This window comes from Manihot esculenta, chromosome 6, assembly GCF_001659605.2.
Source record: "Manihot esculenta cultivar AM560-2 chromosome 6, M.esculenta_v8, whole genome shotgun sequence".
NCBI classification, from domain to species: domain Eukaryota; kingdom Viridiplantae; phylum Streptophyta; class Magnoliopsida; order Malpighiales; family Euphorbiaceae; genus Manihot; species Manihot esculenta.
The window spans coordinates 18,550,661-18,570,727 of NC_035166.2; the positions used below are offsets into that span (position 1 = coordinate 18,550,661).

The 20,067-nt window shown below is 38.6% G+C and overlaps 1 protein-coding gene across 1 annotated transcript; it reads right to left on the bottom strand.

The window, feature by feature from the left end:
* Positions 1-1,663: 1,663 nt before the first annotated feature.
* LOC110616761 (dihydroceramide fatty acyl 2-hydroxylase FAH1) lies at positions 1,664-5,991 on the bottom strand. The gene is made up of 7 exons (XM_021759241.2): positions 5,751-5,991; positions 4,200-4,270; positions 3,709-3,801; positions 3,333-3,529; positions 3,078-3,183; positions 2,203-2,349; positions 1,664-2,002 (listed from the first exon to the last, which is right to left on the bottom strand). Exons 2-7 carry the CDS (start codon positions 4,248-4,250, stop codon positions 1,883-1,885), a joined length of 714 nt encoding a protein of 237 aa, XP_021614933.1. The 5' UTR covers positions 4,251-4,270; positions 5,751-5,991; the 3' UTR covers positions 1,664-1,882.
* Between the last annotated feature and the right edge of the window lie 14,076 nt (positions 5,992-20,067).

The following is a 20,067-nucleotide window of genomic DNA, read 5'->3' on the forward strand; positions in this document are numbered from 1 at the left end:
GACATGACAATCATTTAAAATAAATCATAAATTATTACCGTAAAATAAAAAAAAAATTTAAAAATTAAAACACTATATTTTTTATTAAAACTCGTCTTCTTTGAATAGAAGAAGATTTCATAAAAAATTACTATTAATAGAAAAATATATAAAAAAATTATATACTACTTTGCACTTTGATGTATAAAGGCAAGTTTTTTTTTTTCATTAATTTGGTGCACTTGTGTTTGCTAATATATTTTAAAGATTTTCATTACTTATTATTTAAATAAAAAATTAGTTTTTATCTCTCAATTATATTAAAAATGAATACATTTATTCTTCTATTTTCTAAAATTCAATAGTTTAATTCATTTCTCCATTAATTGCTTTTAGTTATATGAAAAAATTAATAAAATACCTTTAAAATATGCTACTTTTTCATCCTTGTAATTTGCTAAAATCAACATTTTTATTCCTTACTTTTTTAACGTAAATATTTTACTTATCAAATTTAAAAATATATTATTTTTTAAGAAAATTATTAAAAAACTATATATTTTTAAATTTGTTGCAATTATACTTTATATTTTTATTTTTTTAAATTAAATTCTAGTATTTTAAAGTTACTCTAAATATATTTTATTTGCCTATTTAAAAGTTAATACAATTACCACGTTACTCAATATATTACCGTTAAGTCATTTTATTACATTAGTAAATTTTATGATAGAATTAATAATAATTAAAAAGTTTAGGCTAAAACTGTTAATTTTTCTAAAAAATATATGATTTAATTAAAAAAAAAAAAAACAGCATCTATTGTATTAATCAAATTTTAATTTTTTTAATTAGGGATTGGGAAGTAGGGACTCAAACCGAAGTCTTTAGGTGAATTATGTATGCTTTTAGCAAATGAACCAAATTAGATTAGGCAATTAAATTTAACTTAATCTATATATTATCAAATTTTTTGAAATCTACTCTAATTATTGGCAAGATTTATAAAAAATGTTTTATTGACATTAATTTTGAGAATTAAAAAAATTTCTATTATTTTAATATTCTTAGAATTAAATTATGTTAAAATTTATTTTAAATTAATTATTAATATTTCATAACTAATATAACTAACAAGATTATTTTCTCTAAGAGTAGTTTTAAAAATAATGCTAAATAGTTTTAAAAGTAACGATAGGTTTAAAAAAGTCCATGAATAATAATTTTTAAAATAATTTTAAAAAGTTAAAATTTAATTAGCCATAAAAATAGGAATGAATTTAGAAATTTTCCGGCTCGAGAAAAACGCCTCCTAGAGTTAGATTTTCTCTATAGTCAAAAAGCTTATTGACAACATAGCTTTAGAATGTGAAGAGAAATTTATTTTTCTGATTGAGTTTTTCTTTTGATTAAAAATTATTTTTTATTAATTAATTTTTCTGAGTATTTTAAATGGCAGAAAATATAAAAAAATGTTTTTTATAAAACAAACAAAATTTTAATTTATTTTAAAAAAGGCCACTTAAAATGACATTTAGTTTCTGCATAAAATCAAGAAACTGCCAATTAAAAGTGGCCTTTCTTCCAATTCTCTTTCCTGCAACACATTAGATTTGCATTTTGTTTTGTTTTGTTTTGTTTTTACATTATTCTAATAAATAACCCAACAAATGGAGCATTTTCCTTTGATCAACAAGACAATAAATAAGCAAACTAATTTACACAGGAAAATGACACCACAAAATTCAAAATACCCAACAATATGCTAAACTCTGGTAGAAGCCATCTACATTAACATACTATAAATCAATTGACTTGAAGAAAGAATATTGGGAATCAAGTAAATGATGAAACTTCAAAACCACCCTCACCCTTGCTAATAATTCTCAACCTGCAAATACAATCATCTACCCTTTTCAACCACTTTCTCTGGAGGAAGTGTTCCAAACACCTTGTCCCATAGCGACGAAGTAATTCCAAAGCCCAGATTCTGGATCCTAAAGTGATGATTCAAGTGATATTTCTGCAAAACAAGAGCATGCAGACTACCATTATTAATCACAAATAGGATTCTTCATTCAGAAACTTTGATGGAGGTCGCTAGACGGCTAATTTGAATCTCATTCCGGATATAATATAAATATAAAGCGAACAAAAAGACCACATGGAAGAGGCAAAAAAATATTCTTTATATAATTATCTGATCTTAAGGTGTCCTCTTACCTTGAGATTTTTAGATACTCCACCTGAAGGCTGACCATGATGCAAGTAGTAATGAGTGCAGTCATACATCACATATCCCAATAGACCACCACCAAACAGAGCAGGAGCAGTTGAGGGAGTGCCTATGAGTTGAGCAAAGTTCCAGAACTGCCAAAAACACATTATTAAAACTTGTATGCTAAGTGTACATTTGACGAGCCCTTCACAATTCCACATGCATGATGATCGTACAAACTCAACAAGGTTGTAAGGCCAACTTAAGCTGTTGTAGTATCAACAAGAGGACTTTAAACATCAATACTGATGTTCATAAGCAAATTCCAAATTATTAAAGAAAAAAAAAGCAAATTCAAAATAAGAGGTGTATCCTTTGTCCTATAAAAATTACTAAGAATATTGTTAGCTCATGCCTGCACAAACTGATAGTTGTGCAACAGTGTGTATGTCCATCTAATATTGGAACTTCTACGTGACACATCGATCACTCTGCAGAGAATAAAAGAATTACCTACTAAAAAATAAAAATCATTTGTCAGCATCAGGATCATCAACATTAGCTAATTTCACTCCTACAATCCTCTGCATATACAAGTAAATATTTAAGTGTACAAGCGACATGCAATTCACTTGAACCCATTGACTCCTTTACTGTTCCACTAGATGACGTGGTGACTTTATCATGCTGAACTAACAAGATTTTGCCTGGAGCTTCATATATAGATTATCCAATAGAATCATGCTCGAGAAAAGGTCAGGGTGGCTACTTAATGCATCTATGGTGTTCAATAAAGGAAAGCACCACCTTGTTATGCTTCCAAAAATTGAAATTTTCATAAAAAACATAGGAAGAGAAGGTGTTAGGTAGCGATACATACTGGCACGCACAAAACAGCTGTTGCAGCTGGTGGAAAGACAAGCCGCAAGCCGTCCATAGGGTGCTTATGATGGCAGCCATGAATAAGATAGTGTAAGGTGTTCCACCTAGAGAATGTACATAATATCATGAAAATATAAAGCTGTCCGATGAAATTTGTGCAAAAGAGTGCTGGTGTGTGCCAGAAAGTGAGTGGACATACAAACATGGTTAAGTGCATGCGGGTGGGTGGGTGGTTGGAAGAGAGAAAACTAACCAATAACTCTTTGTTTTGATGTGGAAAAGGAAACGGTGTAAACTGTATTCCAGCAACGTCCAGACAAAAATGCCAAAACCCACAATTAAGGCTATCTCAGAAGGTGTGTGGCCCATTCGTACAGACATTGAAATACACCAGCATACAACTGGCAGCCAAATAACTGGAATTACCCACCAAACTGTGCGAGTCAGAAACTGTTCCAAGCAAAAAAGTCAAAATCTCAACAATGCAGCCATACACTCCAAATAGCATTTGTTAAAATGCCTAAATAAGAGAATGATATAAACGAAAATATTCTATGACTGCAACAGTCGTTGGAAAATGATCCATGACTTCACAGTCATTAGAAAATATGTAAACGAAAAGATTTTACCTCCCAAAAGTCACTCTCAAAAAATCGAGGGCCTTCCTTGCTTACAATAGGCTGGTGAACCCATTCCTCATAATCTTCTCCCAGATGACCAACCTGTGACAGAATCTCGAGAAATCAAAATCACCAATATAACTCATAATAACAACATGAATATTCACTCAAATTTAACAATGTTTTTAAATAGAGCAGGGCATAAAGGCAATATTGGAAGAATTGTAAAAATGACACTTATTTCCCATTCCAAATTTAACAATAAAATCAAGGAAAAAAGTTACAGTTTGGTGCATCCTAGGTAAGGCCCTCTTTGTTTTTTCTAAAATTTTAAAAACCAATATTCTACATGATGAAAAGAGCTCAAGAAAAATTAGATAAATAAAAAAATAGAATAAAATAGAATTGCTCAGGTCTGCAAATTGCAATTGTATAATTTGGCTTTATAAATGCTACAATAATGTCATTGAAAAAAATATAAAGGGGCAATGCATTTTTACCTGGAAGACAAGAGGCTTATTGAGATCCACAGTGAAGCCCTTTGCAACCATCCTGGTACTTTATTATGTAACTGGAAGTACAAGCAGTCAAAAGAAAAGGAACAGGATAAATAATCAAATAGGTGACGAAACATAAAACAGAAACATTTTAAATCACAAAAAAAGTTGTAAGGTTGCAGTTTTACAGCAACTATATCTTTTCCAGAGCCTTTTTTCTGACTCTCTAACTGTTGGTGAAGTTATGTCCCAAATTTGTTCATGGTAATAAATATAATAATTTAAAATGTAACAAGAGAGACAGGAAGAAAAACACAGATGGCCTACAAGGATATTTACCAATGAATCAATAAAGGGAAAGAAGCTTCAAACATTGAATTGAATGGTTATAATCTGAATTACAGATGCTGCTCTTGTCGAATGACAAGAACATCATATTGTGCCAATTTTGATGGATTGTGACAAAAATTATGATGAATGGGATAACCATGTATGATTTCCTCCATCTTTGTATTTAACAGAAAACACACCAAAGTTTGCAAGCTACAATGAAGCAAAAATAGCACTTCTCACTAGTCCATGTGAACGTACAAACAAAAATGGGATATGCAAACTCAATACGAATAATTCAAGTTTGGTGCTCCTGTGTTGTAATTGATAAAAAAGCTTCCTGTGAACAAAATTTATAACTTTCACAGGCTGCCACTCAATACTTACCGATATCAACCAGACATCCAATATTCCAATTTGTTTTATGAAATTAAGTTTTTCTTGCAGAGGCAATTAATCTTGCACTATTAAGGGAAATATTAACCATAATATACTAATGCTTGATGACTACGTTTCTAATAACTATCAACAACTATGTCTGGACTTGAAATTCACATCTTCAACCCCACATGGAGGGCTAATCATGATTAAAAGTCACAGGTCCCACATGACAACGGATTTAGCCTGCAAGATCAAGATTTCTACCCAAATGATATATTAGAAAACTCAACTCCACCTTCACAACGAGCCTTCCAGTCAAGATTTAGAGTTTCTCAAACTTTTGGAATATGATTTTTGAAAAAGAAACATTTGAGATCACAAACATGTGGGGCCCATGAACCTAATAAAAAAATGGCCCTCAATGCAATCTGCACATCTTATGGATTATTTCAGTTGCTTTTGGAACCCATCAAAACATCCGAGACAAATCTAAAACCCATATTCGCTTCCCCATTTCCCCTTTTATGAGCAAACAAAAAGAAAATTTTAGAACAAACGAACGAACAACAAACAATGCAACACGCAAAATCAGCTCCAAAAAACAAATCGACAATCTATCTCCTCGGGAATTCATCATTTATTCAAGTTTACGAGATTTATAATAGATCACCAAGCTTTTCTCAGCACCAAAACATAAAAAGAAAAAAAAAATTTCTAAATACAATTAGCAACCAGTAATTGAAAAACTAAAGAATCCAAAGGGAAAAAAAAAAAAAAAAACCAGATCTTTCAAAAACAGAAACATCCATAGAAATGTAGCAAAAGCGCAGAAAAGAGACTTACCTAGGGGCAATGCGAACGGTATCTAGCCACAAGAAGCTTCCCTTTTGCAGAAATGCTGCTGGGTGCTTGCGCGAATCTTAATAGAAAACAAAAGCCACCACCACGATCGCAGCGGAGTTACGGTGCTTTTGTTGTTCTTTCTTTGGGCTTTTCTGTTATTCGCGTTCGCTAATGAAGGAGAGAGAAGTGGTGGTAGTGGACTGGTAGCTGTGGAAAGAAACAAGGATCAGAACTTTTCATAGAAAATTTTGGGTATAAATGCTTAGACTGGAGGGGGAAATCTGGACCCTTGATGATACATTGTTATACTGGGAATCAATGACTCATCCGCGCTTTGGATTCTAACTGTTGCCAACCTGGCACTTTAGGCTAAAAGGATGCCAGCTGGCAGGCCAAGTCTGGGCTTCAGTGTATTTCGCTTAAACAATATATGATGGTGCCAGCGGGTTTCAAGAACGTATGTTGGTTGGAACATTTTTGTCCGTGGAAAGAAAGGATCACAGCTTTCAAAGGCAAGGATCACCACTCGACGTTATTTGAAGCTTATTGCCATAGACATGGCTTATCTCTCTAGTGAGAAATTTTTCTGTACAAGGTTGTGATTACTACGAACCGGTCTCCCACTTCTTGTTGTCGTTTATGGTCTTCTCCTGCCCCATTTGGGCAGCGAGGGCTTTTTGTTCACTTATCTAGAGAGCAGGTTTGCTCTCTCCACCTTTGGATGGTGCTATATTTAGTTGTAAGTTGTTTTGAAGGCAGAGATTTATAATAAAAAAGATTTAATGGGAATATAGAGACTAAGACAACAATTGTTCAATTTTTATTTGAGAAAAATGTGTTTATATATAACTCTATCGATTATTTTAGAAAGGTACACAATATAATATTTACAATATAAAATATATGAGCTAAAAGAGAGAAAAGACTCTTCTGTTATTTTTATATAGCTGGCACAAAGATAAAAATCAGTCTTCTAAAATGTTCGTCTGACCTGATTTTCTAGAATAGTTGTCTAACTCGGTCACTTGGAGTAGTCGTTCGATCTGGCCTATTAGAGTATCCGACCTGTGAAGTTGTCCGACGTATTCTATTTAAGTGGTGTTCGATCTGTAAAGTCGTTCAACCTGATTTATTGGAATGGTGTCTGACCTGTGGTATTTGACTTGAAAAGTCATCCAACCTGTTTGTTGAAGTGGTCGTCTGACCTGTTATCCGTCCGACCTGTTGTCTGATCTACACCGTTTTGTTATCTGTTAAATACTATCATGCCCCTCAAGATGGAGACAAGGATAAATCTTGAAGTCCCATCTTGAACAGATATTCATGAAAGATAGTGGAAGTCAAAGGCTTAGTGAGGAGGTCAACAAGTTGATGTCTGGAAGGAACATGCAAATTAGAAATAAATCCTTTTGTGAGTTGTTCTCGTATCACATGACAATCAATTTCAAGATGTTTTGTTCATTCATAGAAAACATGATTCGTTGCAATATGTCCAGCCGCTTGATTATCACAGAAGAGATGGACTAAAAGAGATAATTATAGATCAAAATCTCGAAAAAGGTAACTTATCCATTGTAATTCGCTTATTGTAGTTGCCACGCTCTTGTATTCTGCTTCAGCGGAAGATCTGCTAACTATGCATTGTTTCTTTGCCTTCAAGAAATCAAGAATGATCCAAGAAATATACAGTAGCCTGTGATGGATTTTCGAGATATGGGGCAAGAAGCCCAATCAGAGTCGTGAAAAGCTATGAGTTACATGCTTTTTGAAGCAGAAAAGAATAAGCTTTTCAACGGACACCCTTTTAAATAATGAAGGACATGTTTTCTCGCATCCCAATGATACTTTCTTGGAGATTGCATAAATTGACTAAGCTGTTGCATGACAAAAGTAACATCAGGCCTGGTAAGACCTAGGTATAATAATCTTCCCACTAGTCTCCTGTATTGTTCTGGGTGTTCGATGAGCTCCCTAGTCTCATTATCCAGTTTGGTGCTTCTTAGTAATGGAAAGGATGTTGCTTTTGAGTTGGTCAGACTAGTATCCTAAAGAATGTCCAAAATGTATTTTCGTTGATTTAAAAACATTCATTCTTGAGATTAGCTAATCTCTATTCCTAGAAAAAATTTGGCATATCCCAAGTTTTTTATTGTGAATTGTTAGTGAAGGAAATGTTTGACATGTTGAATATGTTGTTCACTTGAACCTATAATCAATAGATCATCTACATAGATAATCAGTGCTGTAAATTTATTTTCTGCTTGTTTCATAAACAAACAATAATAAGATGGGGACTGTTTGGACCTGTAACTTTGTAGCTTCATTGTGAGTTCTTTATTCCACTATCTGCCTGCTTGTTTTATCCCATAGAGATTTTTAATTAACTTGCATACTTGGCCCTCTTTGACCTTTGTATATCCCTCTAGTGGGCATATGTAGATTTTTTCATTTAGAAACCCATGTAAATATACATTATTTATAAATAACTTATAGACAGGCCATGCAAATTTTGTGACAATGGCTAGGAAAAGTCTGATAGTTACCATTTTTGCTAGAAACTATCATGATAATTGATTCTGACCAGTTGATTGTAGCCTTTGCGACCAGTCGAGCTTTATACTTGTCTATGCTGCCATCTTGTTTGTGCTTCATTTTATAGCCCATTTTGATAAAATTGTCTTTTTACCTTTAGGTAGTGCAGTGAGTATCCATATTTGATTTCTCTCTAGTGCCTCTATCTCTTGTTGCATGGCATGGACTCAGTTACTATCCCCTGTCCCCCCCTAGCTTGATGATAGAAAATAGGTATATGGATAGTAGAGACATTTATAGTAAACAATGTGTGTGAAGGACTGTAAGTGAGAAGTAGGTTACACATGTCTTGGATGTTACCTGGGCTCGAACCATCTTCTGTTGAAGTGTTAACTGAGGATTCAGCAAGTGAAGAATTATTCACCATATAATCATTTAACCAGCTCAGTTTAGAGGTGACTCTAGCACTTCTCCTCAGCTGAGTATTTATGGTGTCGAGAATAGGTTATTCTAAAATCATTTGAAGAATGGATTTAATTTTTGGGTTATTTGTGTATTCTAAGAGTGGCGTAAGAATGAGGAAGTCGTCATTTAAGCTGGACAACAGGTAGAAATTGTTATTTAGGTCGATATAGGAAGTTCAGTGCAAGTCAAAATTATCAAAGATAGGTAATGAATTGTTATTTAGGTTGGAATTATCAAGTATAGGTAATGACACCGTGGTATCAAGTGTTAAAGTGTCCCACTTACAAAAGGAAAACATGTTTCATGAAAAATCACATCTCTTGATATTATTATTTTCTTATGATGTAAATTATATAATTTGTATATTTTGAAACCTAAAGCATATCCAATGAAAACACATTTAAAAGCTCTTTATTCAAACGTATTCTTTTTAGGCCTTGTATTTGTAGCAAAACACAAACAACCAAAGATCTTTAAATGTTTGTAAGTTGGCATTCACTCAAAAAGTATTTCATAAGGGGTTTTCCGATCCAAAACAGAGTTTAGCAATCTATTTATGATATAAGTGGCTATTAATATACTTTCTGTCCAAAAAATTTTTGGAAGCTTAGATTCAAACATTATAGCCCTTGTCGCTTGCAATAAATGTTTATGTTTTTTCTCTACAACCATTTTGCTGTGAAGCGTATGAATATATTTTTTATGTAAAGTTTCTTTTGATTTAAAAAGAGTCTCACATTGTTTATTTATAAATTTTGTTCCATTATCCGACCTTATTACTTTAATATTTTTATGAAACTGAGTTAGTATTATACTAATGAAATCATGAAGGATATTATATACATTAAATTTATCATGCAAAAGATATGTCCAAGTGACTCTTGAAAAATCATCCACTATAGTCAAAATATTTTTTGTATTTGAGATTGAATAAGTTAAATACTGGCCCCATAAATCAATATAAATTAGTTTAAAAACAGTTTCAATTATTATTTTGCTTTTCTGAAAAACTTAACCTTTGTTGTTTTGCATGTGGACATACTTCACGCACTTGATTTTCCTTATTTTCTAGTTGAATGGCTGAGATACGAGTTAATTTTGCATGTGATCTATGACCAAGTCTTGAATACCATAATTCATAGGAATTTTGACAAGAGTATAAATGAAAAACTTCATTTCTTTCATGTACAGGGTTTAGCTCGGTAGTTGAAATACAAGCAGTGCTAGAGTCACAAACTATGCCACAACTAGTAAGAGTTTTATTTACTAGAATATAAAGTCCTCCTTGTTATTTCCCTTCAGCCAATACCTCTTCAGCCACTGAGTCTTGTATAAAGCAGGTTTCAAAAGAGAATTTTATTGTTAGCTTAGAGAATTAAGAAAGGTTACTGACTGAAAGTAAGCTGTATTTAAAATAAGAAACATACAAAGCATTCTGTAGAATTATTTTAGGTGAAAGTCTAATGGTGCTTTTATTTGGTATTGCAGAAATGACATGAAATAAAGATAAGTCACTATACTTATGAGTTGATCACCTGAGTCTATTATCCATATAGAATTTTTACCATGTCTGCTAGTAGAGTAGCTCCTAGTATCCTTACCTGCATATCTTGAGAAATTGATATAGCTTGCCTCATTTGTAACTGGGTTTTAATTCTGCATATATTTTGCCGCCTCTTGTTGGATTAGATTCACCCAACTCACTTAGTGCCTTCTTGTTTGCCATTGGTTTTATCATCAGCATCCATCGTGTTTTCCTGCACACTTGCAGCAATCATCCCTTTTCTTTTCATCTTCTTCTGTTTCAGCTCGGTGAACCATTCTAGATATCCATGAAGCTTAAAATATTCCTCCCTTGTGTGATCATTGCCTTTACAGTAATCACAAGTTCTATTATCCTTTCTGCCCCATTCCTTTTTCTTGCTTTGAATTTTTTCGACCTGTAGTTGGTTTCTGATCATCATAATCGAGTTGGAGTCTCCCACTGTGTCACTATGTATTTCTCTTTATTTTTCCACTCTAACTACCATTGAGTAAACTTTGTTAATAGATGAGAGGGGATTTGGAAGCAAGATCTGATTCCTAACATGATCATAGCTATCATTTAAGCCCATTAAGAATTTGATCAACTTATTCTCATTGCAAATTTCATTCAAATGTTTGGATACACCACATTCACATATGGGCAAGGGCTTTAAATAGGTTAATTGATCCTACAATCTTTCTATTTTAGTAAAATAAATCATGACATAGGTATTATCCTAAGTGAGAGAAGTTATCTTCTGTTTGATTTGATAGAGGAGAGGTCCATTACTCTATCAGAATCTTTTCTTTATTTCTTCCTAGAGTATTTGAGAGGATAATGCATATATAAATGTATCAATTAGTTCCTTTGACAGTGAGCTTAATATCTAGGTGGTGACCATGTTGTCCACCTTCCTCCATTTCTCTAAGTTTAGAGACCCAGTAGGTAACATTTCGAAAGTGCCATCAATAAAACCAAGTTTATCATTGACTCTTAAAGCACACATCATAGATCTACTCCATGACAAATAATTTTTTCCAACAAGAAGAGCACCAACCAGTTGCATCCTTGGATTATCTGAATTTTGAAACCTGAGGAAATTACTTTCATTCTCTTTTTTATTTTTATTTTGATTCATGGTTTTTTAGGTTGTTTCTCTGGGTAATTCCTCCTCCATTTGAGTGACAAAAGAGAAAAGAAATAGCAAGATTAGAAAAGAGATGTAGCACATGTGTGCTTTGATACCATGTAATAAAAAAGACTTAGTCAAAATATAGAGGTTGAGGTAATACTCGCTCAATTTTTATTTGAGAAGAATATATTTATATATAACTATATCGACTATTCTAGAAAGGTACATGTCATAATATACAACTATTGTTACAACAGAAAATATGTGAGTTAGGAGAGAGAAAAAATTCTTCTGTTATTTTTGTGTAGTTGGCACAAAGATGGAAATCAGTCTTTTGGAATGTCCGTCCAATTTGACTTTTTAGAATAGTCATCTAACCTGGTCACTTGGAGTAGTCGTCCGACCTGATCTATTAGAGTGGTGTCCGACCTATGGTGTTCGACTTGTGAAGTTATCCGATCTAGTCTATTGGAGTGATGTCCTACTTGTGTCCAACCTGTGAAGTAATTCAATCTGGTTTATTGGAGTGGTATTCGACCTGGGAAGTCATCTGACCTGGTCTGTTGAAGTGGTCATCCGACCTATTATTCGTTCGATCTATTGTCTAATTTGCACCGTTTTACTATTTGTTAAATACTATCAAAATCCATTAGTGATTTGGAGGTAATTTCCTTAGATATGAGGACTTTCAGTCCTTAATGGCTTTGCGGTTGTATGTTTGTTTATAAGTGGTGTTCAATGGACTATTTTCTTCAAGTTTTAGCTTACATGTCCATTTGGCTTCCATTGAAAGCCTTGTCTACGATTGGAATTGCCAGCGCGCTTTAATACGTTCTAAATTTGTTCTTTTTCCTTTTGTAGAGATTTTATCTAGTTGACTTGATACTAGGCAACTCAAAGGCTTTCAAGCTAGTTCAATGCTTTCGGATGGTAGCCTTCAAAGTGCAAAATCTATGAAGATGGTGAGCTTTGCTTATGGTCCCTTCACTTGGCATAGGCCTTTTTCTTTTTTTCGTGGCTATGGTTGCTTTGCTAATGGCTATGCAGGTTCATTTGCTATGTTGGGTTTTGTTTGGTTTGGTTATGGATTTATGAACTTCGATCTATGGTATCTCCTATTATTGGAGACTCTCCTTATGCTTCTTTCGATTGTTATTATGGGCGGCAACAAGCCTACAGATTTTTCTTTTTTCAGTGATGAATATTTTGTAAAATTACTAATTAAATATTTACATGTATTTGGAGAATTTAAAAAAGAAATTTAGAGAAATTGATATTTAAACATATAATATTTAAATCAGATCAAATTTTAGCATATAATTATATATTTTTATATACATTTTAATAGAATTTGGTAGGATCGAATATTAAAAAATATCTGATTCGTACATCTCCATGGATAATATTTTAACTCTAAAGCAAAATATTTTCACATATTTCAATATGCAACATGCAGCATGTGGAATCTCAAAATTTTCGCATACCTATTGATGACCGCTGGATTTCTTTATCCCAAATCAGGGGCTTGACCACAGGCAAAGGCCCATAACGTAGAGGCCCACGCACCTGGTATGCACAACAAGCCTGGCTCATTCAACCTTCAAGGCAGGGCTCAACCAAGCTTCTTCACTCAGATCGGCCCAGTCCACGACCAGCAGGCCCTCTCCTCTCAAACTCAGCGTCCGGCCCGACTCTCGGCCCAGCCCAGTATCCAGAGCCATACTAAGACAGCCTAGCAGATCCGCTCGAGCGTACGCACGAGGAGAATCAGAGGCCGTTATGCATGGAGCAGGCTGCTGATACCCTCGTACACCCGAATCTGTATGTCAGAGACGCGTGTCCCAATCATGGAAAGGCCTTTACACGTCACCAGCAAGTATAGCGAAATGGATAAAAGGGGAACCCCCTCCCCAGAAAGTTTAAGTTTATTTTTCAATACCAAAACCCTTGTAAAACCCTATTCTATTGGATCTCAGATCATCAATTGACGCCGTCTGTGGGAAACGAAGGAGATCTTTTCATCACCGGAGTTTTCACTTTCAAAACCCACTAAGATCCACGATGGCAAACCACCAAGAAAGTAACCTTAACATTCCCAATGACTTGAGCTCTGCCCAAGATGGGCAGCAGTTCTCCTTTTCTAGCCCTACAACGTTGAATAACCAAACGCCTATTCCTCTTAATCCCTCGCCAAGCTTGGCAGGGAATACTCCCACCATGACTCTGTCTAACCAGGACATTCAAACTATGGCTCTCCAGCTACAGACTACTGCTCACTGGTTGGGGCAGCTAATGCAACAGAGGGGCCTTAGCACCCCAGTAAATGCACTCCCAGTAGTGGAGGAACCCAGAACCAATGAACCCCGACCTACCCCTGACCGCCTCCAAACTAACAGCCACGATGCCGGGGAAGAGGAAGAGCCAGAGGCCCGAATCCATGGGAGAAGGACAAGAGAGTTGATAGAAAATGAGGAGGCGGACAACTATTCTGCCGAAACAACCAGGGAAACGGGAACTGAAACAGGGGAGGAGGAATACAGCTGGGACAAAGGATCCAGCCCGGAAGACGAGAAAATGAACCAAAAGCTGAAAAGGTTGAAAGAGCAGCTCTTAGCCGAGCTAGGTAAGAAAGATCAGAGCCAAACCTCCTTGCCCACTTCTTCTCCTTTCTCAAAGATAGTGCAGCAGGAGACCGTTCCCAAGAAGTTTATGATGCCGCCGATGGCGGCCTATAATGGAGCTGGTAACCCGAGAGAGCATGTCATGAACTATAAGACCTTCATGGAGTTGCAAACCCTGTCAGATGCCTTAATGTGTAAGGTGTTCCCAACAACGCTCTCGGGACCGGCGCGGGCATGGTTTAACAGCCTGGAGGCCGGAAGCATTAGAAGTTTTGGAGATCTTGCCACCCGCTTCATCAGCCGGTTCATAGCCGGGGTGCCAGCTGATAGGAAGACGAGCTATCTAGAAACAGTGAAACAGAAAGAAGGTGAATCACTCAGAGAGTATGTCGCCCGCTTCAATATGGAGGCCCTGCAGATTCCTGAGCTGGATGAAGGAAGGGCAGTGGAGGCCATGCAAAAGGGAACAACCTCTGCCGAGTTCTTTGGTTCTTTGAGCAGGAAACCTCCGACCTCACTGGCTGAGTTGATGAAGAGGGCAGAGAAGTATATAAGGCAGGATGACGCCTTAGTGACGAGTAGATTTGCTAAAGGGATGACCGAAAAAGAAAAAGCCCTGGAGGAGAGAAGGCCGGAAAGACACGAGAAGAAACATGGAAAGAGGCCTGAGCCGTATAAACAGGCCTGGGAGAGAAGGGATCAAAGGCCTCCTCCTCCTCCTCGGGCTCTTGAACCAAGAGTGCTCCCTCCTTGGGTTCCCGAGAAACCAACCCCCCTCAACGCTTCCAGAGCCGAAGTGCTCATGGCAGTCCAGGATAAGGAGTTCCTCCAGTGGCCCAAACCCATGAAGTCGGAAGCAGATCAAAGAAATCCTGACAAGTATTGTCAGTACCACCGGAGGCATGGGCACGATACGAATAACTGTTTTCAGTTAATCGCGGAGATTGAGAGGCTGATAAAAAGGGGGCACCTCAAAAATTTTGTGAAGAAACCAGAGGGACAGAGGCCTCAGCCTGGTCCGACAACTCAGACGCCTAGGAGAATAGGAGCTGGACCAGTGAATGATGGGTCCAGTGGGACTATCCACATGATTGTTGGAGGAACGGGAGGATGGATGAGCCGTCGAGGAAAGAAGAGAAACCGGGAAGGAGAGACCAACAATAGTGAAGTCATGCAAATCGTTGACCACTCTCCCATGATCATCACTTTCTCCTCAGAAGATGCTCAGGGTATTCAGATGCCCCATGATGACGCGCTTGTCATTGAAGCCGTCATTCATAATTATCGGGTAAAGAAGGTCTTAGTGGATGATGGGAGTAAAGTCAACTTGCTGCCACACCGAGTGTTTCAGCAGATGGGAATTCCAGAGGAACAGCTGGTTCGGGACCAGTCACCAATCAAGGGGATCGGAGGAGCACCGGTACTTGTAGAAGGAAAGGTGAAGCTGGCTCTTACCTTGGGAGAAGCACCCAGAGCTCGCACCCATCATGAGGTGTTTTTGGTGGTCAAACTCCCACTGAGCTACAATGCGATTTTGGGGAGACCGGCGTTGTTCGACTTTGAAGCTGTCACTAGCATCAAGTATTTGGCACTCAAGTTCCCAACGGAAGAAGGAGTGGGAATGGTCCGGGGCAGCCAGGAAGAAGCAAGGGCGGTATACTTGGCCACAGTAACAGAGCCGAGCTCAACTGGAGAAGGACTCGACTCGGAAGTTCTGGAGGTCAGAGATGAAACAAAAGAAGCCCGGACAGAGCCAGTTGGAGAGTTGGAAATCTTCCCCTTATCAGGAGCAGATGCAAACAAGGTCTTCAGTCTTAATGCCAGCCTCACCAAAGAACTAAAAGGTGAAGTCATGGCCCTGATCCGAAGTCACGCGCCGACCTTCGCGTGGAAGCCTTCAGACATGCCGGGAATTGACCCCAAAGTGATGACACACCGATTGAATGTCCTCCCCGAGGCCAGACCAGTAAAGCAAAAGAAGAGAGTAGTGGGAAGAGAGAAGCAGCAGGCCACCCGGGAAGAAGTGCAGAAGCTAGAAGAGGCAGGCTTTATTAGGGAAGTCATGTACCCACAGTGGTTGGCAAATCCTGTGTTAGTCAAAAAAGCCAATGGCAAATACAGGATGTGTATAGATTTTACCGACCTAAATAAGGCTTGCCCTAAAGATTGTTATCCCCTACCCGATATTAATAAAATGGTCGACTCAACGGCCGGTTTTGATTATATGTCTTCTTTGGATGCTATGTCTGGTTATCATCAAATCCCAATGGAAAAATCGGATGAGGAGAAGACCTCATTTATAACTGAAGATGGAACTTACTGTTATAGGGCTATGCCCTTTGGATTGAGAAAAGCTGGGGCAACTTATCAGAGGTTGATGAATAAAATCTTTAAAAACCAGATCGGTAGAAATGTGGAAGTGTATGTGGACGATATGGTGGTCAAAAGTTCAACTTTCCAACAACACATAGCAGATTTGAGGGAGATATTTGGGGTGTTAGATCAATACAGAATGAAGTTGAACCCAGCAAAATGTGCTTTCTTCATTAGGGGAGGAAAATTCTTGGGGTACATGGTGAGCAATAAAGGCATTGAGCCCAATCCGGAGAAAGTGGAAGCCATACTGAATATGCCAGAACCGACCTGCGTAAGAGATGTTCAGAGACTAACCGGGAGAGTGGTAGCGCTTAACCGATTCATGTCGAGGTCGGCAGAAAAGTGCTTGCCATTTTTCAAAAAGTTGAGGAAGGTACCGAATTTCGAATGGACAGAAGATTGCCAAAGGGCCTTCCTAGAGCTTAAGAAGTATCTTAGCTCGCCCCATGTGCTCAGCAGTCCCATAAAAGGAGAAGAACTTCTGATATACCTGGCGGCCTCAGAACAAGCAGTCAGCGCAGTGCTAGTAAGGGTGGAAGAAGGAGAACAGAAACCTGTTTTCTACGTTAGCAAGGTACTCAGAGACACTGAGGTCAGATATTCGAACATTGAAAAACTGGCTTACGCCTTATTGCTGGCAGTCCGGAAATTCAGAGTTTATCTAGAAAGCCACCAAGGAGTCGTGATAACAGACCAACCCTTAAAGAAGATTCTACGTAGGCCGGAAACTTCAGGGCGGATGTTGGCATGGTCTGTAGAAATTAGCCCTCACTGTCTAGAGTACCGACCTCGAACGGCCATAAAATCCCAAGCTCTGGCTGACTTCATAGCGGAGTGCGCATTCAATGAGGAGAAAGGAGGACCATCCTCAGAGATATCAAGAAAGGGGGAAGAAAGAGAGCCCCCCCAAGAATTTAGTTGGAAGCTGTATGTAGACGGAGCATCAGGTGCTGAGGGTAGTGGCGCTGGGATAATGCTTAAAGGGCCAGAAGGTTTTAAAGTATGTTATGCCTTGCGTCTAGAATTCACGGCTTCTAACAATATGGCCGAATATGAAGCCCTGGTAAATGGAATGTTGGTAGCTTCGGAGATAGGGGTAACCGACCTCGAGGTGAATAGCGACTCTCAGTTGGTGATCAACCAGGTGACGGGAGTATATCAGGCTAGGGACCCCATCATGCAGAACTATCTTGATAAAGTAAAAACTATAGAAGCCGAGCTCACGGGTCAGGGAGTTATCGTCAGATTTCAAAGAATACCTCGGGATGAAAATGAGGAAGCAGACTTGCTTAGTCTGTTGACCAAAGAGGAGTTAGAACAGCTTCCCGATGAAGTATATATACAGCATGTCCATACACCTGCTTTTAAAAAGACAAACATGATACTACAGGTGGAACAGAGCCCAACTTGGATGACCCCATACCTGAGATACTTGGAGGAGGGTGAGCTCCCCGAAGATAAAGATGAAGCCAGAAAGATAGCAGCTCGTGCTGCCAACTACCAAGCAATAAGGGGAACCTTATACAGAAAAGGGAAGTCCAGCCCATGGCTCCGGTGTGTGAGTCCGGAAGAAGCTGCAAAGGTAATGGAGGAAATACATAGAGGCCTATGTGGGGCTCACGAGGGAGCAGGGACATTAGCCAACAAAATATTCAGGCAAGGGTACTACTGGCCCACTGTTAAAAAAGAAGCAGAAGAGTTTGTCCGGAGGTGCGACGTATGTCAGAGATTTGCTAACGCCATCAGAACCCCTGCCACTCCTCAAGCAAGAATATCCAGTCCATGGCCTTTCTCGCAATGGGGAATCAACATCCTGGGACCTTTCCCCAAGACTACGGGGCAAAGGAAATTCGTGGTGGTGGCTGTGGAATATTTCTCGAAATGGCCAGAGGCAGAAGCAATAGCCACAATCACAGCTCGCAAGATAATAGATTTCGTATGGGGACATATCATCTGCAGATTTGGCATACCTAGAGTACTTATCTCAGACAACGGCAGACAATTTGACTGCAGCATTTTCAGAGCCTTCACGACGAACATGGGCATATGGCATAAGTTCTCCTCCGTGGCTCATCCTCAGACTAATGGCCAGACAGAAGTCACTAACAGAGCTATCCTTCAAGGATTAAAGAAATGGCTGGATGGCGCAAAGGAGAATTGGGCAGAAGAACTCAATAGCATACTATGGGCACTCCGAACCACTCCCAGAGCGACCACTAAAGAAACACCGTTTGCACTTGCTTATGGCACAGAAGCCGTAGTCCCAGTTGAATTGAAGATCCCCACTCATCGAGTCCAATTCGTTAGTGAGAATACTAATGAGGATAAGTTAAGAAGCAACCTGGATGCTCTTGAGGAAGTCAGGGAAGAAGCCCAAGTCCGAACTGCCGCTTATCAACAACGAGCAGCGAGATATTACAACCAAAAGGTCAGAGAAAGAAGCTTAAAGGTGGGAGACCTGACCTTAAGAAACCTGGAAGCTACAGGAAAAAGAGCGGCCGCGGGCAAGTTAGCACCGACATGGGAAGGTCCTTTCAAGGTGACAAAAGCGGTCAGGCCAGGGGTATACCGAATCGAAGATATGCAAGGAAACCCTGAGCCCCACGCTTGGAACATCCAACACCTAAAAAGGTATTTCCCTTGAAATATTTGTAAAGAAAAACATTGTATTTGGACAAATATGAGTAAATAAAAATTATTTATACAAATATGAATTATCTTTATGAATAAACATTCCTCCATGAAAAAGAATAATATTCCTTCCATGAAAAAGAAAGAACAGGGCTCAGAAAGATCCCTTGAAACAAGACCTCAGTTAGGCACAAAACCAGCTGAGATGACGAAGCGACAGTAAGGCCAATGAGCCTGAATCTTGTGCAAACACCTCAAGAAGACACAAAAAACTGCCGGCGGGCCTCGAGGTCACCCCGGAACGGCAGGTGAGGATCTTAAAGATGCCTCCCGGAGCATGAAGACCGGGATCCCCCAGAACTCCCGGGAAAACAAAACAAAAAACTGCCGGCGGGGCCCCGAGGTCACCCCGGAACGGCCGGTGAGGATCTTAAAGATGCCTCCCGGAGCATGAAGACCGGGATCCCCTAGAACTCCCGGGAAAACAAAACAAAAAACTGCTGGCGGGGCCCCGAGGTCACCCCGGAACGGCCGGTGAGGATCTTAAAGATGCCTCCCGGAGCATGAAGACCGGGATCCCCTAGAACTCCCGGGAAAACAAAACAAAAAACTGTCGGCGAGCCCCGAGGTCACCCCGGAACAAAAACAGCCAGGGTCTCATAAAGATTCTCTGAAAACAAAAATGGTCGGAGAAGGACTTAAGAGCCTCCCAAAATGAAAATTTCCCATAACATATGCAGAGACAACTTATAAAATACAGTTCGGACCTCACAAAAAAGAAAGGAGCCCAGAGCAACCAAGGCAAAATCAGGTTCCGACCTCCTGAAGAGGTTCGGGGCACAATAGCCAAGAGGCACCGACCTCGAAACAGACGCTAACGCTAAAAGATTGGCTATCGGGCAAAATGTCGAGCTCCCAGCTCGGATAGACCTATATTAAGCTCAAGGTCGAGCTCCCAGCTCGGATAGACTTGCATCCTCAAAAGCCCAAGGTATGAAGGCCAAAACAAAAGGCCGGGCTCCCTCACAAAAGGCT